The 21,096-nt window shown below is 38.0% G+C and overlaps 1 protein-coding gene across 1 annotated transcript in view; it reads right to left on the minus strand.

Moving 5' to 3' along the window:
- Window positions 1-851: 851 nt before the first annotated feature.
- CARM1 (coactivator-associated arginine methyltransferase 1) overlaps window positions 852-21,096 on the minus strand; it is a gene marked incomplete at its 3' end in the record, with an annotated part of 42,682 nt that continues 22,437 nt past the window's right edge. Inside the window, exons 6-12 of the mRNA XM_010139253.1 lie at window positions 13,414-13,591; window positions 11,116-11,206; window positions 7,241-7,322; window positions 5,911-5,996; window positions 4,390-4,479; window positions 2,725-2,862; window positions 852-941 (exon numbers count right to left, since the gene is read on the minus strand). Of these exons, the coding sequence (XP_010137555.1) occupies window positions 852-941; window positions 2,725-2,862; window positions 4,390-4,479; window positions 5,911-5,996; window positions 7,241-7,322; window positions 11,116-11,206; window positions 13,414-13,591 (755 nt within the window). The remainder of the gene's footprint in view (window positions 942-2,724; window positions 2,863-4,389; window positions 4,480-5,910; window positions 5,997-7,240; window positions 7,323-11,115; window positions 11,207-13,413; window positions 13,592-21,096) is intronic.

The raw sequence follows: 21,096 nt of genomic DNA on the forward strand, positions 1-21,096 counted from the left end.
AAAGCTTCTTTTTTTTTTCTACATGACCAGACTGGTGTCATATCTGAAATCACTCACACTTATGCAATGGATGCTGAGAGAAGTACGGAGTTATTAGAAGACCAGTAAACCTATACATAATCATCCTCACAAAAAGCTTTTAGATTTGAAACCAGTATTAGGCAATCCAAAAACATAAGCAAGCTAGACACTGTCCATGTCACAGGTGAAATCTGAGGAAATTAATCTTTTCCGGTGCATTATTTTGTTATGTACAGCTATTGCAAGTCTTCCATGAACAGTCTTTATTACAGAGGTATTTTTAGAAATTTAATCAAAAGGGCCTCACTCTAAAGCCAAAATGATTGATGTGCCACACATCTGATGTACAAATTTTTCATCTGACACAAGGATTACTTTAGAATTGTCATATAGGTCTGAGTCAAAAAAATAGGAAACAGGAAACATATAATGAGTGAGGATAACATTTTCCATGTGTACCTCTGGAAAAATAAATTCCACCAGTTATATTTGCCTATTTTTATACCATCATGTTTAATACAGAAATGACAGGCCTTTCATGTCAAATAGTAATATCAATTGATGTACGTAGCAGAGTCATCTTGGCAAATTGCTATTTCCTCAAGTCACACAACAGGATCAGCAAAAGATACAGAAATAGAATATTGGCTTATATAAGTAACTACTGCTAATACAAAACGACAACCCCCTCATACCTGTAGCAATCAAATAAACTCTAAGGGAAAATAACGGGCAGATACTTCTTCTTCCACAGCAGATGCTCTTTGCTTCCCGTCATACAAGATGTTACCACTGTACAATGGTATATTTTAGTCAAAACCATTTCTTACCTAAAAAATGGGTTCTTTAAATCAAGAACGTTACCAGATTTAAGTCCTGTCTGGTCCACCATAGCCATAATCTGAATATCGTAACTTTGTCTGCATCAGAAAGAGAAGTATAAAAAAAGAGATAATGGAACTAAGCCAACCGTGTCATTTTGTGTTAAAAAATAACAACGTTGTTACTGCCTGAATAATAACCAATTAGTATATCAAGCAAGGGAAATTTATTTGGAGTGGTATCAGTGGTATCAGTTCAAGGACATGATTGTTTAATCATCTCTAAGTAAGTAAAATTTACAAGATGCTTAAGTGATTTTAAGAGTTTGCCTCTGAAAAACATCATAATTTTGCACTGATAGTAATTCAATAGTAAAAGGGGTTTTTCCCCCTCTCTGGGGGAAGTACAACCAGAGTGTTACTTCATGATCAAAAATATCTAAATGGCCAAACAGCATTAGGTTTGTTCTTGTCATAATCCTGGATATTATCAGGAAGGATATTTTTCACAAGACTTTTTGTAAAATAGTGAGTTTACACAGAAAATTAAAGAGGACCAACTGAGCAACTGAGATCATACCAAAATGCTGAAGCTGACCAAAGATGGTCCTCCTGCATGGAACAGCAACTGCAGAGTTACAGTGGTGCTGTGTTGATCGAGAGAGCAGATTAGCTTTGTGGAGGACTTCCTAGCTCAGTGCTAACACATGGTTAAGGTGCTCCTCATCCTCAGTGTGGCAAGGCTGCTAGTGCAGGTGTCTCTGAGCCATGCTCACCTTGTAGATACGCCTTATGTATTGACATATTTACTGCAGTGGTTGTGTGATCACTTTGTGGCACACAGTATTTTAGTTATGTATTAAAATATGAATACATTTTATGTTTGAAAGAGACATATTAAGATCTGTATTATTTATCTTCTCCATGAGGAGTTCCTAAGCAGAAGATCTGGAAATTTGACACATGCCAAATCAAGTATTTGTTGCTGATACGATTAAAGAGCCCTGAAATTATTACTGACAGCTTTGACATCACTTGAATAACCTGACTGGTCGGCAGGTTGTCCAAGTTCCATCCCCCACCCCAAATAAATAAAAATTCACCTTCCTACACTGAGGAAGCTTTGTTTTCTGTTAAAACTACACATTAACATAAGTAAACCAGGCTGCAGCTTGTGTGCCCACGTCTCTTGAGGATTGTTTTCAAAGCAAGGTGTAAGACTGGAGTTTCCAAACATTTGACTGACAGCAGGAAGAGCAGAGAAGTCTCGTGAGAAGTTATATCATTCCAAAAGCAGCCATCCTCATTAGCCTCAGTGCAAGGACAAACAACCCATGAAAAGCACAATTCTTAAACAGGGGAGCTTCTTTTTTACCCCCAGAATTAAAAATTCAATGGATTTGGGATCAACGTGGCTTCTCCTTGTCTCTGCTGATAGAACTTGCTGATAAACAAGTGCTGCTGGGGCTTCAGGTAAGTAACCAGGCTGCTGACGAACACATGACCAGCGGTTACACTAGGAGAACAAGGTACGGAATATAACTGGAGATGAATTGCTGTGTGCGAAAGTGGAGCGGAAAGTTGACAAAAGCTGCAAGTAGCACTGTGAAGAAAGGCAGGATGTAATAGGTGGTTAAGGAGAAGTCATGTGAGAAGGAACATCTCAAGTAACTGGAGTAGAACATGGAGACTTTTTGGTGAGCAGACTTTCACCAGGTCAACACCACCTACGTAACTGTACCAATGATACCATATAAATTAGTAATACTACCAGAAATAACAAATGTTTGTACATGGGTACCCAAAATTGACTGGTGTCTTTTGGGTACCTCTAACAAGAACAGCCACACTGCAAAATCTGCTGGGGAAGCTTTTAACTTACCGCTTATTGGCAACAAATAAGACTTTTCCTGAAAGAGTTTCACCCTCTTTAGCAAAAAGGGGAGTCTGAAGAAGGCAGCGTACTTGATACCAGTGAGTGAGAGGTTCTGTTGGTGCGGTGGACAACCAAACAGTCACCCTAAAAGAAATGAGAAAACCTGTTTAGACTTTCTCTCCTGTCTTCTCCTTTTGAAAACAATTTTAAGCTATTAGACATTTATGTATGTGAGGCCTCAGCTGCTTATAATAAACTTCAAACTGCCTTCACGTAAACTGTGACCATGATTCTACCCTATGATGGGAAATAAATACATTATGCCTCATTTCCTTTCTTTGTCTATACTGTGGTTGTCACCACTAGATCTGTGTGCCTAAGCCAATTATGGAGATTCAAAAGACCGACTCTTCAGACTCCTGTTTTCTTTCCACACTGCTAGGACAGAGTATACTAATTTTTCTCTCCTCTTACTACTCAGAGGATTTCAACAAATTACAGGAAATGAATGTTTGTCCTGAAGATTGACAATACGTTTCTTCACAATGGTAGTTTCATCCTTAAACAATACTTCCCAAGAAGGCCCTATACATGGTTTTCACTTGCAAGGGAGACTTCAATAACATATTGAAAGGGGCTGTAGGTGCAAAGAAAGCGATAACAAAGGTAATACCGCAAGTCCAATCCACTGAGATTTCAAGCGCCAAGCAGAAGAACTTACAGAGTTGCAGAAACATGAAAGAGGTGCTGATTAAGCAATTGCCTACTTCAAAACGGAGGCCTTCTCTGTGGAGGATTTCAAGTCTGCAATTTTCTCTACTGTTTTATCTCATGCGGAGTTTCTGGTTCCTTTTTTAAGACTAAAAATTTTACTATCAGCTGTTAAAGTAAATACAAATGCACATATGTCCATTTTCTTTCAATGGATATACTGTTCTGAATTCCTGACAATCCTCATTTCAAAGGTTAATAAAAGGCATTTATCAGCACATATTAATAGAAGTGCATCTTACAAATTATTGAAAAAGATTGCCTCAAGTAAAACTAGATCAGTGTAACTGGGAAATCAACAAAATACCTGTAAGAGCTAAATACAGGTGGCTGAAATCTATGTATGAACTCCATGAACAAGTTTATCTAATTTTGATGAATGTCCCCATTTTGAAATAAATGCCTGGTGCTGCAGTGAAAAAATTTCCCAACCCTGGTGCAATTTTCTCATTTCCACTTTGTTAGCTGGAACTTGCAAAGTGCTTTCCTTTTGGCCCACAACAAGACCAGTCCAAATGGGAAAATCCAGCTTATGTTCAAATGCTGTTGCTTTACTTACAGAAAGGTATGTAATACTGCAAAGAATCAGTGTTGTGGGGAACAGTGCATTTTGACTCTCAACAATTCCCAGATGCGGTCCACCACAGACAACGAGCACCCCAATCAATGGGAAGCAAGACCACCACCATCTAGATAAAATACTAGCACTAGGTTATCACAGTTCTTGTTACCTCCAGAAGGCATAATTTCTTTAATATGAAGGAACTACGTTACAAACAAGGTCTGCACCAAATAAAGGTCTTATTCTGGCACACTTTGTGTGAAAGACTTGATTCCCATACCCTCCCCCCCGCCCCCACCCTGTAGTTAGATCTGTGGGAAAAAGGAAAAAGTACTTACTGTGATCCCACAAATGCCACATCAAACCAGAAGGCCAGGCCATGGATTAGTCCAGACTGCATCATTTGGAAAATAAAAGGTATTTCCACTCTGCAGGAAAAAAAAAAAAAAAAGCAATATGCTGCCAAAAAAATTCCATGCAAAAAACCGCCTTGGACCAATTTCTTAATTTCCATTCTTATTTATCAAGTTCATGTCTCAATTTTCCATATGCTTAAAAGAATATAATCTTTTTCTCTGTGAATTTACCAATGCCACTCATTTATGTGTAAAGGTTTTTTGTGTGCTTCATTCAACAGTAGAGTGAAATATGCCACTAGACAAGTGTAACTGCCTCATTTGTGGCAAACTGCAGACTTTGAAATACAGGGATTCGGTCTTTCTAGTGGAAAATTTCCCATTCCCAGTGAAGGGCTTTGATTTAATTTAAATAGTATTTTGAACAGGAAGGTGTTCTGCTACAAACCTGACAAACAGAACTACTACTGGAAGTAGAAGGAAAAATTAAGCTGCTTGAGCTGGTATATTTTCACTTTCAAAAGTACAATTACTGGCTATGTAGTTGAACCCAAATCTCAGAACCATATCAGAAAATTAGCATTCAGATATCAGCATCTAAGAACCAGTGAAGGAAGTCAATGCTAGCCCGGTAAAACTGGAAAGCAATTCTTCAGCTGTTAGAGCAATTCTCTCTCACTAGACCACATCATTTATACGATTAGTTGTGAGTCATGTTGAAACAATGGGAGTTCAGAGATTCAAAGAGAGTCTGTGATATTTTCTTGGCCTGACGGTGCTAGGTTAGTGCTCAGTTAACAGTTGGACTTGATCTTGAAGGTCAATTCTGTGATTCTATGATTTTCCTCTTATGACAGCATTTTGCAAGGACTTGAAGTACTCAAGTTCTCCCATATGGTACATTTTATTTCACACGTGTACTGAGAAGGAAGCTTCTTTGCTGTCCTTCTGGGACACGAGGGATGCAGGCTGGTTTATATATAAGATTTTCCAATTAAAGATTTGAAGGAGCTCTGGAGGGAAATAAAGAGGTACAGCTGACTCCTGTTAGACTGGAAAATATTTAAAAAAAAAAAGAGATATGCAAGAGTTCAGCAAGGCAGCTTGTGATGACACCATTTGACAAGGTCTTTTAGGATGTCTACACAGAAAAACAAAAATTGCCACGTAACTAGATTTAAATGTGTCCCAACATAGAATGCTAAGAAGTAAACACTGTCCTCCAGAGCCCATTTTATCTGTTTTAGTAGGAAAATTTTGTGAACCGATCTCTGATGTTTCACAGATTCATGAGCAGGCTTCTTTGCTAATACTAGACAAATCATTATGCAGATGAACACTCCAGTCCATTACAAGTGGTGCAAGTGGTGTAGTAATCCTTCTGACATGCTATCTTCTCTCCTCCAGATCCTCCAGCAAAGCTTCCTCTGTTTCTGAACACCAACAATTGACAGCCAATTACAAAAAGTAAAGATTAAGAGTAGGTAGTTGGCATCTGCTGACCTATGCAGATCTTCCTCATCAGCTTCCAGGAAGTTAACAGTGTACTTCACTGTCCGGGCCATCAGAATTTTCACATCAAAAGTATCCTAGGGGGGTTTAAAAAAAAAGAGTTGCAAGTGTCATTCTGTCTTGTCAGCATATAAATTTGTTTTCTGTTACAACATGAAAACAAGACAAAAATCAATGCTCATCCCAATAAACTTATTTTAAATGTTTGATTTTTTTTAGCATCCCTTAGAACACTTAGATTTTGCAATACTAACAGAATTTAGTATTTGATAGCTTACCTACCAAAGGCTTTTATTCAACCTAGAAACAACAGAATTTGTCAAGAAATTCGTAACTTGTAAAAAAAAAAAAGTGGTGGGTCTATTTGGCTGGTTTATTTGGAGTGGGTTTTTTTTAAAAAACTACACACATTTTAATGTACTATTCTTCACTGCATAGTTGGGTGAGACAGTACGGAAATACTTGAACATTAAACTATGAAGTATAGGAAGCAAAATTACTTAGTACAGATTGTCCTTCAGAAAAAAGTTAGGAGTAATCAGCCAGCAAATAAAAATGTTCCCTTCATTTTTCTTTCTCTAATCATAAGTACAAATGAGGGTTTTCTCTTATCCATTTCACGTACCATAAATAATCAAGTGCAGGAGGCCGCATCAGTAGTCTGATGGTCATTCCAGATTTCTGGACAGGTTTTAGGGTCTCCATGTGACAGCAGCTACACTGCTATTGCTACTTAACCTTTAGCTTTCTTTAGTAAACTAAACTAAACTCCAACTAAACTAAACTAAATTTGCCTTAAGTTATCCAAAATTTGTTGCAGTCAAATTTCTGAGAGTGAACTATTTCATCACACCTACACAGACGCATTATTCTGGGGCAGGGGGTGAGGGGTTGGGGATTCTTTAAGTTTTTCCCCAGAGAGGCAAAAAGGATCTCTCCCACATTCTTTCTAACTAGGTACCACACAGACTTTTACTAAAACGAAAGAAGGAGAATGGCAGGTGCTAGATCCAAGTTATCAGGAAACACTGAGGGAAGCTAGCTGCATGTTAGGAAGACAGTTGTTCACATGGTGTGGCTTCGTAATGTGTACATATCTCTAGATATCTGTTATTTATAGCAAAACCTTCATTATTACCTACAGTGGTTAACATTTGACAGCAGCTCTGCTCACGCTTGCAGAATTAGGTCATTGCTCTCTACTCAACAGCCACAGAGCTCTGTTAAACAAGGAGCCCTCTGTACCTGTAGGATGTGGGGAGAGAGCAAGATAGGGAGAGGGAAGAACACAAAAAAATAACCCCCAGACATACAAACCTACCACAATAGGTTGTTGGAAATACTCATCCACAGCTGCATTGCGCAGACTGAACAGGTTGACCCCATAAAAGCATTCTTGGTACCTAGAAAGAGTAACACATAAAATGATTATGGAATAATGGGGTCTTTTTTCTTTGAGGAGAAGAAAGGTCATCCTATAGGAAGGAAATGGGGGGGAGGGGGAGGGGGAGAAATGGTATTTTTATCTTACCAATTTATGCAAATGTGTATTTAATATATGTTCAGACTATTTCCAGTATGAAATTTGAAATGAAAATGGACACGCTTGCAGTAATCTTCCTCCTTTGTACAACCCTTTTATCAACTCATCGAAAAGTTTAATAGGTAACTTTACTTTCAGATAACATTAGAAAAGGGAATGGAAAGGGGAAACGGCAGGGAAGCTCAACTCCTTGTGATGGAAGTGTCTTCTAGTTACAAAACCATAGTCAAGCCTTCCAAGTCTTTAGAAGCACTTAAAAAGGGAAAGTTTAAATGTTTGTCCTCATTGTTACAACATCACACAACTCCTAAACTATAGTAACTTTGGATCGGTTAGTCTAAACCGATCTGGCAATATCCCTTTAATACGGATAAATTCTGCGTTAGTAGTTTGGTGCTAATTGCACGAAGGGAAGATACCCAGATGTATGCCTTAAAGATGTCTAAGAAGATATCTTTAAGGAGAGAACTCAAATAAACACAACAGAGAAAATCAGCTGACACCGGTAACTGCGAGTGATCTTTTACCCTTTTCTGTACGTTTGCAGTACTATGTAATTGAGTGGCTTATTTATCACTGATGAGAAACACAGACAAAACGTCTCCTATTTCTAATGACTTCCTGCATATTCATGCTTTGTATCTTTCTGTCTTTCTAAGGTTTTCACCAAGAAAGAGAGGTCTGCTCTTCTACGGTAGACTATACATTATCACACTCTTAGGAGTGGTTACCGGTAAACACAAATTAATAGGCAGCTCTGAAGCACAACAGTAAGCCAATCTATAGGCCTGAAGAGAAGCAAAACATACTTACACAGTCTCGTAATTATTATTACTGTACAGATCCAATACTGTAATTGTAACTGTATGAGAAACATGTAGCCTTTCCTTTGTATAGTAGTCAGGCTATGCTAACTGCTGCATCTAATGTTAGAACACATACGATTTTTGCATAGGTTTTATAAAGTCCTGGTGCCTTTATCAAATTGCAATCTACATATTTCTTTCAGTCTTTTGCTCAAGTACTATCATCCAGCCGGATCCAAAACCATATCCAGTCTCTAAGACACAGGATATAGATTTAGCTAAATAGGAGAGGTTTTATTACACACAGAACAGATCTTCTGTTTCAAGTAACAAAGCTGGTCACTGAATGAAAGCTGTTTCTTGAGGCCTGGAATTTGAAGCTTAGCAAATCACAGGCTATCACCAACTACCTCCCAATGGTTTGCTTCAAAAGTCCTGGAAAGCCCTAAGAAAGTGCTTTGTCTCAAACAGGACTTTTATACATCCAGATCTGTCAGGATATCCAGACCTTTTAATTTTAACAACATGGATGTCCTATAATAGTGCAGAAGCAGAACTACTGCACTGCCATGTAGAACATTTTGATCCCACATTTTGTAGATGAATGGTTGGAAACACTAATGTGTTGGTCTTTAGAGCACTCACTAACCTCAGGAGTATTTAATCCTCTTGCACAGTCAATGTCCTGGGCATATATCCATACAAAACTACAGCCATGTGGACTGATAGGAGAACTGATACTATAGACCACTGCTCAGGGGACATCTCAGGACAGCAGGACATTATATTGTACATACACAAATTATTTTGTCTATAATTATGTCAAACAGAGCCTGATGTACAAGGAGTATCATCAAGGGTAACTGTGTAACACTTCTGAGGTCAGTTTGGTTAAAACATAAAAAATCAAAAGTAGGTAATAAGAAGATCTGTCAAAAAAGGGAGACATTCTTTTGCAAAAATGGTGGAGGAAAGACTGCAGTATGTTGCAATTTACATACCAACATGATTACTATCATAATTACAAAATATTACTACAGTCTATGATAATAATATCAATGACAAAAACATTCTTAGTGCAAAAAGAAACTAGGTACTCAAGCCGACTTGAAAAATCTGGTTTTTCTCCTTCATGCAATTATCTGAAAGCCTTGCAGTGGTTGACAGATAATTCAGCTTATTAAATGTGTGCCGGTTAGACACAGGAAACTAATCTAGCTGGACTACTCAGTCTGAGCTCTCTAATTCTTAAACAAGAGAAGGCAGCAGACTTTTTCCCACCACCAATAGCTTTACCATATACATTAGTGTTCCTGGAGATCCACACATATATGCTCATATCTACCCCACAAGTATTCCACAGAGGTCTGACATCTATTAGAAATTAAGATGAAGCATCCCAAGCAGTCTGAAATAAAATGCTTTCTTATTGGCAGTAATATCCAGTCCTATATACACCTGGGAAAAAAACCCTGTATTTCTGCTTCAAACTGCTAAGTATGTATCTATTTTCTTTATTAAGTGATGAAGAATCTGCATTGTGGTACAACACTGTGCTTCAGTCTTGTAATTTATAGTCTACATAACATTGATATGGCATCCATAGAAGCAAAACCAACAGGGTCGTTGGAAAGAAGGACCAGAATGAGAAATGCAAAAACTTATCAGAAGTTCCTTCTACCTTCTTTGTTCAGTCTCTTGACATAGAAGAATGCTGTTGCAGTTTTTGTGTTCATAAGCATAGAATGCAAACATTTTAAAACTAGTTCCACCTACACAGTGACACTAAAGAGCACCATCTGGCTGTATACAGTAACATCAGCAGCAAAGGACTCAGCACGTAAGTGACTCAAAATTTTCTCACTCCTTTAATTGCTATAGAAATAGTAAGGTTTTGTCATAGCTCTACTTCAGAGAGAGCTAGAAGAAACCTTCCAAGTACAAGCAGTTGTACTGTAACCTAGGCATGGAAGAAAACTTTGCCTTTAATCAAAGAAACCAACAAATAGGTTTGATGAATGCCAGTTAATGTTCACATTCCATATCGCAAGCTGAAAGAACAGTTGAAAGACTGCATTTATAACCTTTCAGAAGATTTAAAAAATAGTTAACCCTGGAGTTCCACAGAACCTTTTATCTGAAATCTTTAAATAATAATCTATCAATGGCTAATTTATAAATTAACTGATCTGTATCACATGAAGGACGGGACATGCTTAAAAATAGACATGCCCTTTGCTCAAATGGAATCATCTCAATTTCTCCTTATTAGAATTTTGCTGTATGTGCTTTCTCCTATACAGAGAGCAGCAACACCTCAGCAGTGGACAGTAGCAGTAGGACATTGCAAGGCAAAAGGAGTACAGCTTCTAGTTAAAGCTGCGTGAAAAATTTTGGTGGACAGAAAGGTGAAAATGGAATTGGACATTGCTCAGGACGTGGGTAGCAGTACTTATTCTATGTGAAGACTGCAAATGAGTCCTCTAGTCATGCACCTGAGACTTGAGGCAATACAAAGATCACCATCTGCAGCATACTACGCTTTGGCGTAGAAAATAAAACACGAGCACCTGATTCACAGTCAAGTCTTTTTCTTGCAATGGGTCCTTCATGGATTCAATGAGTCTTTCAAAAAGAGACCCAATCAGGTCTAGCGCTTCCTCAGAGATTCTTCAAACTTGTACAATAAACAGTGTGACTGTAGGCCAGAGCAGAAGTGAACATAGAAAACATAAAAGCATTCTCTTCCAGTATTGATGGATAGTTTATGCTGAATCAAACAACTGATTCAATTTTTAACCTTTACTGAATCTTTGGTAAAAATAAAGTAACATAAATAATCATTACCAAAAATTGGCTCTGGAGTAGTGTTCCATGTACAGATGCTCATCAGAAAAAGGAGCCATATGAATGTCACTGTATGTTGGGAACATCATTCCTAATAAATGAAAGAAAATTTAAAATAGAAAGCACATTCAAGAAGCATTTGGTCAATGCTCTTAAATACACGATTTAATGTTAAGGTTGCCCTGTCTGGAGTACAGAGCTGGACCTCTTGAGTCCCTTCCAACTCAGGATATTCTGTAATTCTGTTGTCCCACAGACATCTCTACAGGAGTGTCTTCACCAGCGAGAAACCACAAGTTCAGAAGCAACAGTTGTCATACACTTCAGATACCTTAATATTTAGTTTCATTAACGTATGGGTTACTGAAATATGAATATGCTAGAGCAGTTAGTAAAAAACCCAACCCAGAACAACTTATAGAACAGTCCAGAATACTTCGTAAATAATTTTATGGTCCTTTGAATTATTTAGCTTCCTTCAAATGAATTGAATTGCTACCTATTAAAAACTCAACATTCTCCAGTGGAATTATAGGACCTTCTTTGCTTATAGCTAAGATAATACATATAACATCAGTGTGAAGGATTTATATTAAAGCTCAGACTTGATCTTGAATTCAGCTGCTGGTTATGGTTTTGGTCAAATTTGGAAGAACCACTGTTAATGAATGAAGTACTTATATGCACTTCAAACTTAAGGCTTTTATCCAGGAAATTCATAGCACTGATCAGAATAAATACTGAAAATTCTATGAACACAAAAAATGTATATTACACCTTTTTTTTCTTTTTTTTTTTTTTAACAGATGCTGAAGTTGAGAAACAGAGTTTTATTTGCATGACTAATGACAGAGCTGGGAATGAAATCCTTTTTGCAAAAATGCATTTTCATTAGGATCTCGCACTCTAATGGTTCAGGAAACCAGGGAAATTACCTACCGTTATTTTCTGTGGACAGTGCATCAGACTGCCTAGCAGCTTAAATCAAAGCCCTTTTATTCTGTTGTGCATGTGTCAATGAAAGCAGGAAACAAAGCCTCGTCATTTTGAGATTACACTTGAGTATACTTCACTCTTTTTGACTCTAGTATAAAACAGAATGAATAGTTGAAGGGGAGGACAGGTAAAGGAGGGAAGGGAAGAGGAAACAGCTTTCCTTTTGTAAGTACATCATGTAGGAAGAGTCCACAGGAATTTAAATAAAGAACACCACCTGCTTACAAAATAGATGTGCTTGTTAAAACTGGCTGTGGGGAGAATAATAACAAGTTGCCAAAAAATTTGGGACAGAAAGTTTCCAAACCTAACTGGTACTAAATATTAGCAACTTACTCAAAATACCACAATTTCATCTCACTTCTTAGACAATCCTTAAGTTTAATAATCACCACGTAAGGTGATTCATCCCCACTGTACAAGTGAGCAATCAGAAAGTTAGGCAAACTTTACAGGCATACACTAACTTAAAACTGAAAGTGAGCTGCCTACTGACCAGATTTCAAAAGCTCACTTCTGAAATTGGGCTATAAATGGGAGACTGAAGATCAGTGGCTGACTTGAAAAATACTACCCAAATGTGCTTTGCAAGTTTGGAACAACTCAACAGTAAAGTCATCAGCTCCCTGCATTGAGGCACAGATTCAGCCCATGCTTCCAAAACTTCCATGCTGAAGTAATTTTACTTGAGAAAGGTCTCTTTTAAAGACTCCTCAAAATTCAAAAGAGGTCAAATACAGAGCACTGAGTGCTGTCAAGCTCTCATGTTATGCAAAAGGCAACATCCAAGTATTAGAACAGGTATTTAGAGGAAGCCAAATGAAAGCATGTCAAAACAATTTGAACTTCACAATTTTCCCAAAGACAATGTATTCGAGATTTTTTAAAAAATAATAGTAATTAAAAAAAATTCTATTTGGCCATTCTACTGTCATCATCTACATTCTGCTGTCTGACAGCTGAGGCTAGTGTGCCATCATCATCTATTTTGATATGTCGCAACAGACATGCAATCATAGTATATATAGCAGCAGGTTAAGATTAAAACTCAGCAGGCAAACAGCAGCATACTCAAAAGCTATTTCCACTGTGAAACAGCAAGAAGTCACAGCATAGTACAATAGCAATGGTGTCTGCACCAATGGTGGCTTCACTTGGGACCCCTAGATGTTGATGGTAGAGCTAGAATGAGGGTGTAAAATCAGACAGTCCTGGACTACTAATTCAAGTCTTTTTTTCTTTTTTCAGAAGCATTTTATCTTCCATTCTCTGTGTGGGGGCTAACTGTGGTGACACACTCACCATTTGACTTCAACCATTTTTTGGAATGGAGGTAACTTTCCAGCATCCTTTCATTGAACAGCATATAACCCATCGGTTCAGAAATTACCACATCAACATTCTCAGGCAAGGAGACCTCCTCAATTTTTCCAAACAGAACCGTGATCTTGTCAGAAAGGTTGTTGCTTCTCACCAGCAGCTGAAGGAAAAACAAAAGCACAGAGAAAGTGTTGACTCCTTTGATTAGCAGAATTTATATCAGAGATTTTTAATGAGGATTAAACCCCCCCTAGAGTAAACAAACTACCTCAGTCTGTTAATCAGTATAAAATGGAAAGCTTACATATTGCTACACTTGCTACACCAAAATTTCTAAAGTCTGGGGTTCACTGGAGCAAAGTAAAAAAAATGTATTGTGTGGAACCAGCAAGTGATACTACAAGTACTTGTACAAGTTCAAGAAGAACTATCTACCAGGAAAAGATGGATATTTTATTTCAGTACTGAAGATTACAAAGAAAGGGTCTGCATAATTCTCTAATGTGGGCGTGACCCCGGCTGGTCCGGGAAGCAGCCCAGCTAAGCCTGCTGTCAGTCAGCAGCAGAAGGCATGTCGTCTAGGAGGAGACAGAGAGGTTGTGTCAATGGGTGATTGGAAAGCCAGCTCATCTCTGGGCAGGACACTGAACTTGAAACCAATCCAGCTAAAGCATGTAAAGCAAAACACTCCACTGGAAAAGTATAAAGCTATGTGATAAGAGAGAAACTACGCAGTTGCTGCAGCTGTATTTCAATAAAGGCTTGGTGTCACATAAGCTGTTGTCGCATTGTCCATCCCAACCGATCGTGACAACTGGTGCCCACGACACTCTAAGTTTTTAAAATTATTGTTCTTGAGTGAGTTATGTAGTCATGAAAGGATAAAGAAACTCAAGAGCTGAGAAGTTTGCAGTGAGTAATTTCTAAGCATAAATGGAGCATAGCACTATATTCATATAAACACATTTAAATGGGCCAGTACTTAGAGCCAGGATTCTGGAGATTTATCCACTTCTGTGTGCGTGGTGAACCTCAGAGCAAAATGTTTAATGGGAGAAGCAGACCTAAATTCTATGTTTGATACAGCAAGTTATTAAGAAAAAGAGCAACCTTTTTAAAGCCTCTATATATCTACATAAATATGTGTATCCTATTTAGCTGTACTGTACTCAGACATGGGGAAGTATCTAAAGCTCATATGTTTAAATAACGAGTAGAATCTGGGTTCTTCTGGCACAAACTTATAAAGAAGTAATTACTTCACACTAATCTGAGGAGTCTGAAGAGAGATTCTATAAAATGAATCCTTTGCAACAGCGCAGTAGGACCTTTGATTGATGTCTAGAGATAGCAGGAAAAACAAATATTCACAATCCAGTAAGTAACAGAAAACGCTCCCTCGCAGATGTACGTGTTATTATAATTGTAATATCAATAGACCATAATTACTTCAGCAAACCTTTTCCAAAACACACTGGGCCTTGGGTAACAGCAATGAAACTTAAGACTCATTCTAACTAGAAAAGAGAGACTAACATTGTTATTAGTTAATTCACTGAAATATGAACATGCTAGAGCAGTTAGTAAAACAACTCAACCCAGAACAACTTACAGAACAGACCACAATACTTCATAAAGTACTAATCATTCTATAGTCCTATATCAAATATTTGAATCATTTCACTTCCTTCAAACGACGTGAACTGCTTGATACCTTCTTAACGTTCTCCAGTGGAATTACGGCACCTTCCTTGCTTGGAGCTAACCTAATAAATACAACACCTCTGTGAAGGATTTTCATTAAAGCTTGCACTGAGCGCTGCATTTAGTGATTTTAAGCCCTAACCTGTCAATATAAACCACATGATAATAAAACTACTAAACAAAACAAAAATCATTGTACACTAGCATGCTATCAATTAGGTAAATAATACTGCTGCTTCTTTTACTGACAAGTGTTTATATCCATGTCTGTGAACAGGTAAACAGATTTTTTTTAAAAAAATTCTCTACCCCAAAGACTATGTGAGCGGACACATGGTGTAATTTCATTTTGGAAATTAAATTACCATTTTGCTCACAGGTGAATTCTGTCAAATAACAGCAGCGGTATGGATGTACAAAGGCAAGAAGCTTGAATCATTTCAGACCTCACAGACCACAACAGAGAACTCACACAGCCAGCTAGAGGGCAGCAGAGTATCACAATATCTCTATCACATGCAGTGGAGATGCTTATAGTAGCAAAATTTTTACTTTTGCTGGAAAGAGTAACATGCAGATAAATAGGAAAGGGTTTTCATTGCTATCTTGGTTTGAGTTAGAACAGATCTGATTCTGTCCAGTGAATTTACCTTCCAGCTCAGTCTCTTCTCAGTAATGGCACTTTCTGAAGTTAACGGCGTATTTTTGCAGACAGTGTCTGCTTCGAGAAGTGACAACGCTTCATGTTTACGGTGTCTGTCATTCATCTGGAGCCAGCCCAGTGCTAATCCTTGACACTTGCTATTTCATATATTATTATTACACACATTGTTTTGTTTTGTTTTTTAATTAATGTTTATTTGCTCTTCTACCCTTAGATACAGCAAAAGCAAACAAAGAAAATTCAAAGAATCACTGTCAGTACTAATCAACTCCTTCGGAGTGTAGCTATGACTTGGGAAAGCTAAAGTTCCCTGTGCTTTTGGCCTTCTGAAGCTTAACACAGATAGAAACTACATTTTAAAAGGAATTTAGGTATGTCAGATGTTGGCCACAGAGACAGAGGGAACAGAAACCTTTGCGTATTCACAAAAGATTCTTCTCAATGTCCCATCGATACACTCTGACAGTGGTCTGAAGAATCAAGGCAGTTCCGTATCTGCCAAAATTTCAGTCTGTGTCAGGAAGCCAATGAATGCCAGTTTAAGCAAGTGCTTTTACATTCAGATTAGAGACAGACTAGAATACCATGCTGATTTATTTGAGAGAGAAGATTGCTTGTCTTATGGCAGCTATTTTTTTTTATTTTTATTTTTAAAGAAGTTTAGAGTTAAATAGCTGAACTGATGGCAAGGAAAAGCTATTTTCTAAGTTTTAAACATTTCACTTTTTGAATTTTTTTTTTTAAACACAAAGATGATATTTCTGAAACTGAAATTTACCATGTATTGATGAACTCTCATTAGCAGCTTATTATCACATAAACAGAGCAAAAAGTAATTAACTGACATTAAATATTGGAGAGCTACAGTCTCCCACAAATTCCATGGATCTCTTTTGTACAAGAGGAATATTATACAGAAGTGACAGAAATAATTTACAACAGATACAGAACCCAACGGTGTTATACCGAATGCGTGTAAAATATGGTTAACTTCTACTCCCTGGCAATATTACTCCACAACTGAGGTTTAAAATTAATTAAATAAATAAATCAGTTTGAGGATGCTATATGCTAACAGCTATAAACTAACTCTTTGTCCCAACTACTGCCATTCCTCCTTTGGGAATCAATAGCAAATCTGTGGCAAAAGGACAGGAGGTAGACCTGAGAGGGTGTGTTGCCAATGTTTTCACCTCCCACACCAGATTTCATAAATACCTACAATTACCAAGTTATGGTCAGCACAATGTATTTCAACAAAAACAGTGGAGTAGTTTCAATATTTCATAGCTTTAGTGAAGGAAAAAAAAATCCAGGGGAAAAAAATCATCCAGTATCTTATAATTTTGTCAGTGACTGAAAGGGGTGCATAATTTTCAACAGCTACATTCTCTTGTGATCCTCCTGGATTTCAGAAGACTTTGAAAGCAGGGCAAGATTACAGTGATGGAGGATAAAACTGATACCCTAAACCAAAACACAAACTGTTTAATTTGTATAACCACTCACTTCAAATGAGTTGCATCTTTCTGCCAACCAATGGTGTTTTTCCTCTACCTTTTTTCATGTAGCATTCATGAAAATTAAATGCTCAGAAGTCTTTGGTAAAATAGTGTTTGTTTGAACAACAACAACAAAAAAAATCTGATCTCAGCTGATTTCTGTAGTACATATAGGGAAGCAAGCAAAAACTTCTCACATACATCTCTCCTCATGAACGGTCCAGTTTTATATCCAGCCACAGCAGATGTCTCACCCAATGAAACAGAGACACAAAAAAAAAGGCACAATTGATAAGCCTCATAATCAGTATCATGGATCATACAGTGCTATGAATAGTTCAAGCCTTTTCGATATGACTTGCCCCAGAAATACTGTGAAATACCATAAAATATCATAAAACATTATACATTTTGACACCAGGACCAATCCCTAGTGAAAATCAAGTCTGTTTTCTCTGAAGACCAAGCAAAACTGCAAAATTCCACATAGAACAAACCCAAATATCCGACAACAAACAATTTGACTCCCCAAGGACTCCTAAAATTGGCAAACAGATCAAAGTATTTTAGATAGATTTAAAATGTAGTCTGTGCAAGTACTGCTACATGAACCCTGCCAAAATGGAAAACAGCATAACGGTATCCTTAATACTGGAATACAAATAGTCCGATGGCTTTCTATCTAATTGTGCAACAACATACTTTTTAGAGATGCTTAAGAACTACGTGTTTGAAAGTTCTGCTGTAATTAAACTTATTAACATGCTGATCACTGGGAGATACAGAGAAAACAGAATACTCTCTTCCCACTATGCAGATGTCCTAAAGTACTTATGTAGGTGAATATATATATGCATGCATTAACAGCATGCCTTTGTGTAACACTTCAAAAACTCCAAACACAAATATAAAGTTAATTTGACATACTTTTTCAAAAGTGAAGAGCAAGACTGACAAGTGGCCCACCCTGAGCAAAAAGTGACACAGCCTTTAATTGCCTGTAATCATCAGTTATCATAGATAAGTGTAATTATGCAGCTGCAAAAGAAAGTCAAATTAGTAGAGTTAGGCTATCAGGAAGCTTTATACACCTCCACCTGTTCAGATTTTGCACTTCAGCAGCAGCTGCATTTATGTAAGTCACTCTTCTGACCTCACCTAATAGGAGTTTTCAGGAGTAATTATATCAGAACTTAAAATACAAGGCTCAGTCCACACTTGAGAGTTTATTTGAACTGACAAGCCTTTTAAATATAGAGGTAAAATAAAAGTGTATAAAAGATGTTTATTCTACGCTAGCTCCAAAGAATACAACAAATCTTAGAAACTTAGAATGGTTTGGTTTGGCCGGGACTGTTAAAGGTCGTCTAGTCCACCCTGCGGCTGTGAAGGAAGCCCCATCCTCAAAAGCCCCATCCAACTGGATCTCAAACACTTCCAGGAATGGGAAAGCCACAGCTTCTCTGGGCACTGTCTCCCCACCCTAATCATAAAAATTTTTTTAAAAAGAAAAAAAAACCCTGTCCAGTCTAAACCTATCTTCTTTCTACCAATATCTTCAAGTCCTCAAGCAGCCATAGGGCTATTCTCAACCTGTTCATCCCCTAGTCTGTACTGACAGTGAGGATTGCCCCAGCCCTTGTTCAGGGTCTTGTCCTTGGCCATGCTGAACTTCATGAGGTTCTCATGTTCCCACTCCTCAAGCCTGTCAAGGTCCCTCTGAATGGCATCCTTTCCCTCAAGCATATGAGCTGTACCACACAGCATGGTGGTGTCTGCAAACTTGCTGAGAGTGCACTCAATCCCACTGTCTTGGTCACTGATAAAGTACTGGTCCCAGTAAAGACCCCTGAAGGACACCACTCATTACTGGCTTCCACCTGGACATTGAGCCATTGACTAGAGCTTTTTAGACATGGCCATCCAGCCAATCCCTTATCCACCTAACAATCCATCCATCAAAGCCACATCTTTCCAGTTTAGAGGGAAGAATGTTGCAAGAAAGCTTGCCTTCTGGGCTGGAGAAAACTACCTGTAAAGCTCGAAACTTCCATTATGTTGATTCTGATGACTGTTTCACAAGATTCTCAGCAGCAATGACTGTGGTTATTTGAAGTGACTACCTAACATTTACGCATCTGCATTATGCATTATGTATTCTGCTTAATAGCTAAAATCCATAACCCATCTTCCCTGGGAGAGGAACTGATATGCTCTCAGGTTTTTACGTAGTTGTCTTTTGCTGGCAACATATTAGAAATGTTTTGTTTTCCTTTCTTTTTCTTTCACAGAATCACAGTATGGTTTGGGTTGAAATGGACCTTTAAAGGTCGGTCATCCAGTCCAACCCCACCCCTGCAATGACCAGGGACATCTTCAACTGGATCAGATTGTTGACAGCCCCATGCAACCTGACCTAGAATATTTCCAGGGATGGGGCACCTAAAACCTCTCTGTGCAACCTGCTCCAGTGTTTCACCACCCCTATTGTAAAAAATGTCTTCCTTATATCTAGCCTGAATCTGCCCTCCTTATATTTTTAGTCTTCATTATCACCATAACATATAAACCCCACCACACAGCATCTGACATCTGAGACAGCAGGCAACTTACCATGTAATTAAATACACATAAAGTCTTTCAATCTAAATAACAGAAAACACAAACAGGTGAAGTTTATTGCACAGAAGATAGTAAGGTGCACACAAGTACCACCTAAAGACTGCATAGCAAATAACCGCAAACATTGTGGTTCTTGAGACGCAATCTTTGCAAGACTGCCCCTCCCCTTGCCCCCACTCTCCCGTGCACATCAAATGCTTTTCTAAATTCCTCTATATGTCTTGCAGACAAACTGAGTCTCCCTCACACATAAGCACCCTCGTAGGAGTCATAACACACTCCGCTCAAGGATAATTGCTTTTCATTAAATTAATTCTCTCATGTCTGGCTATCGCAGCAGATTAAATAGCAGTCTTACCTGTAACAACTCACTATTCATATCCCATATAATGAGATACAGACAAGCATTGTACCAGAAGTAATTATTTTTACTTTTAATGATTCCGCATTACATTTTCCTCATACATAGTAGCTCTATCTTTCTGTTTATCCAAGTGCTCTACATACATGTTTTTTTCCAGTCTGTTAACATTAATGTTTCCCCTTTGTTCTAGATAAACTGCTCAGAATCAGATTTCCTGTTTAGACAAAACAACTGCCAGCACTAGTCACTTTCAGCCTTATTGCTTCTGCTCCCCACCATTTTTTTGGCAGAGGATTTATTGCAATAGTGAAATTAGCAGATTGAGATTGCTTTCATCTCACATCTCATCTCACACACCACTGAGGAGCACTAGCTATCATTCACTCTACAAAATTTCCTCCCTATTACAAACTGCTTTTTTAGGCAAGATCTGTTTCAAATCTCTCTCTACTATGGACGTGGCCCAAGCCAGCTGCCAGCATTTGAATATCCAAGATATGGAGTCACAGAACAGAAAGAAAAACTGGTGCAGAGTCACAATAAAGGATCACAGGCTTTCTCTCTCCTCTGCTGAAATTTTTGAAACAGGAAAAAAAGATAGGGTAACTCTTAGACACACAAATGCCAGGCAGAACCTATTGTCTGTGTTAGTAAAAAAAAGGGTATCCAATAGGCAGACCAGACTGACTTGAAAGTAAACAAAAGGTGACAAAAATAGTATTCAGAATTCCCTTGAATGCTATTCTTTTCCCAGTGTAGGAAAACAGCAAAATACCGGGGGGGGGGGGGAATAAGTTTTACAGTCTTTA

Source organism: Buceros rhinoceros, unplaced genomic scaffold (genome assembly GCF_000710305.1).
Source record: "Buceros rhinoceros silvestris isolate BGI_N320 unplaced genomic scaffold, ASM71030v1 scaffold5367, whole genome shotgun sequence".
Lineage (NCBI taxonomy): Eukaryota > Metazoa > Chordata > Aves > Bucerotiformes > Bucerotidae > Buceros > Buceros rhinoceros.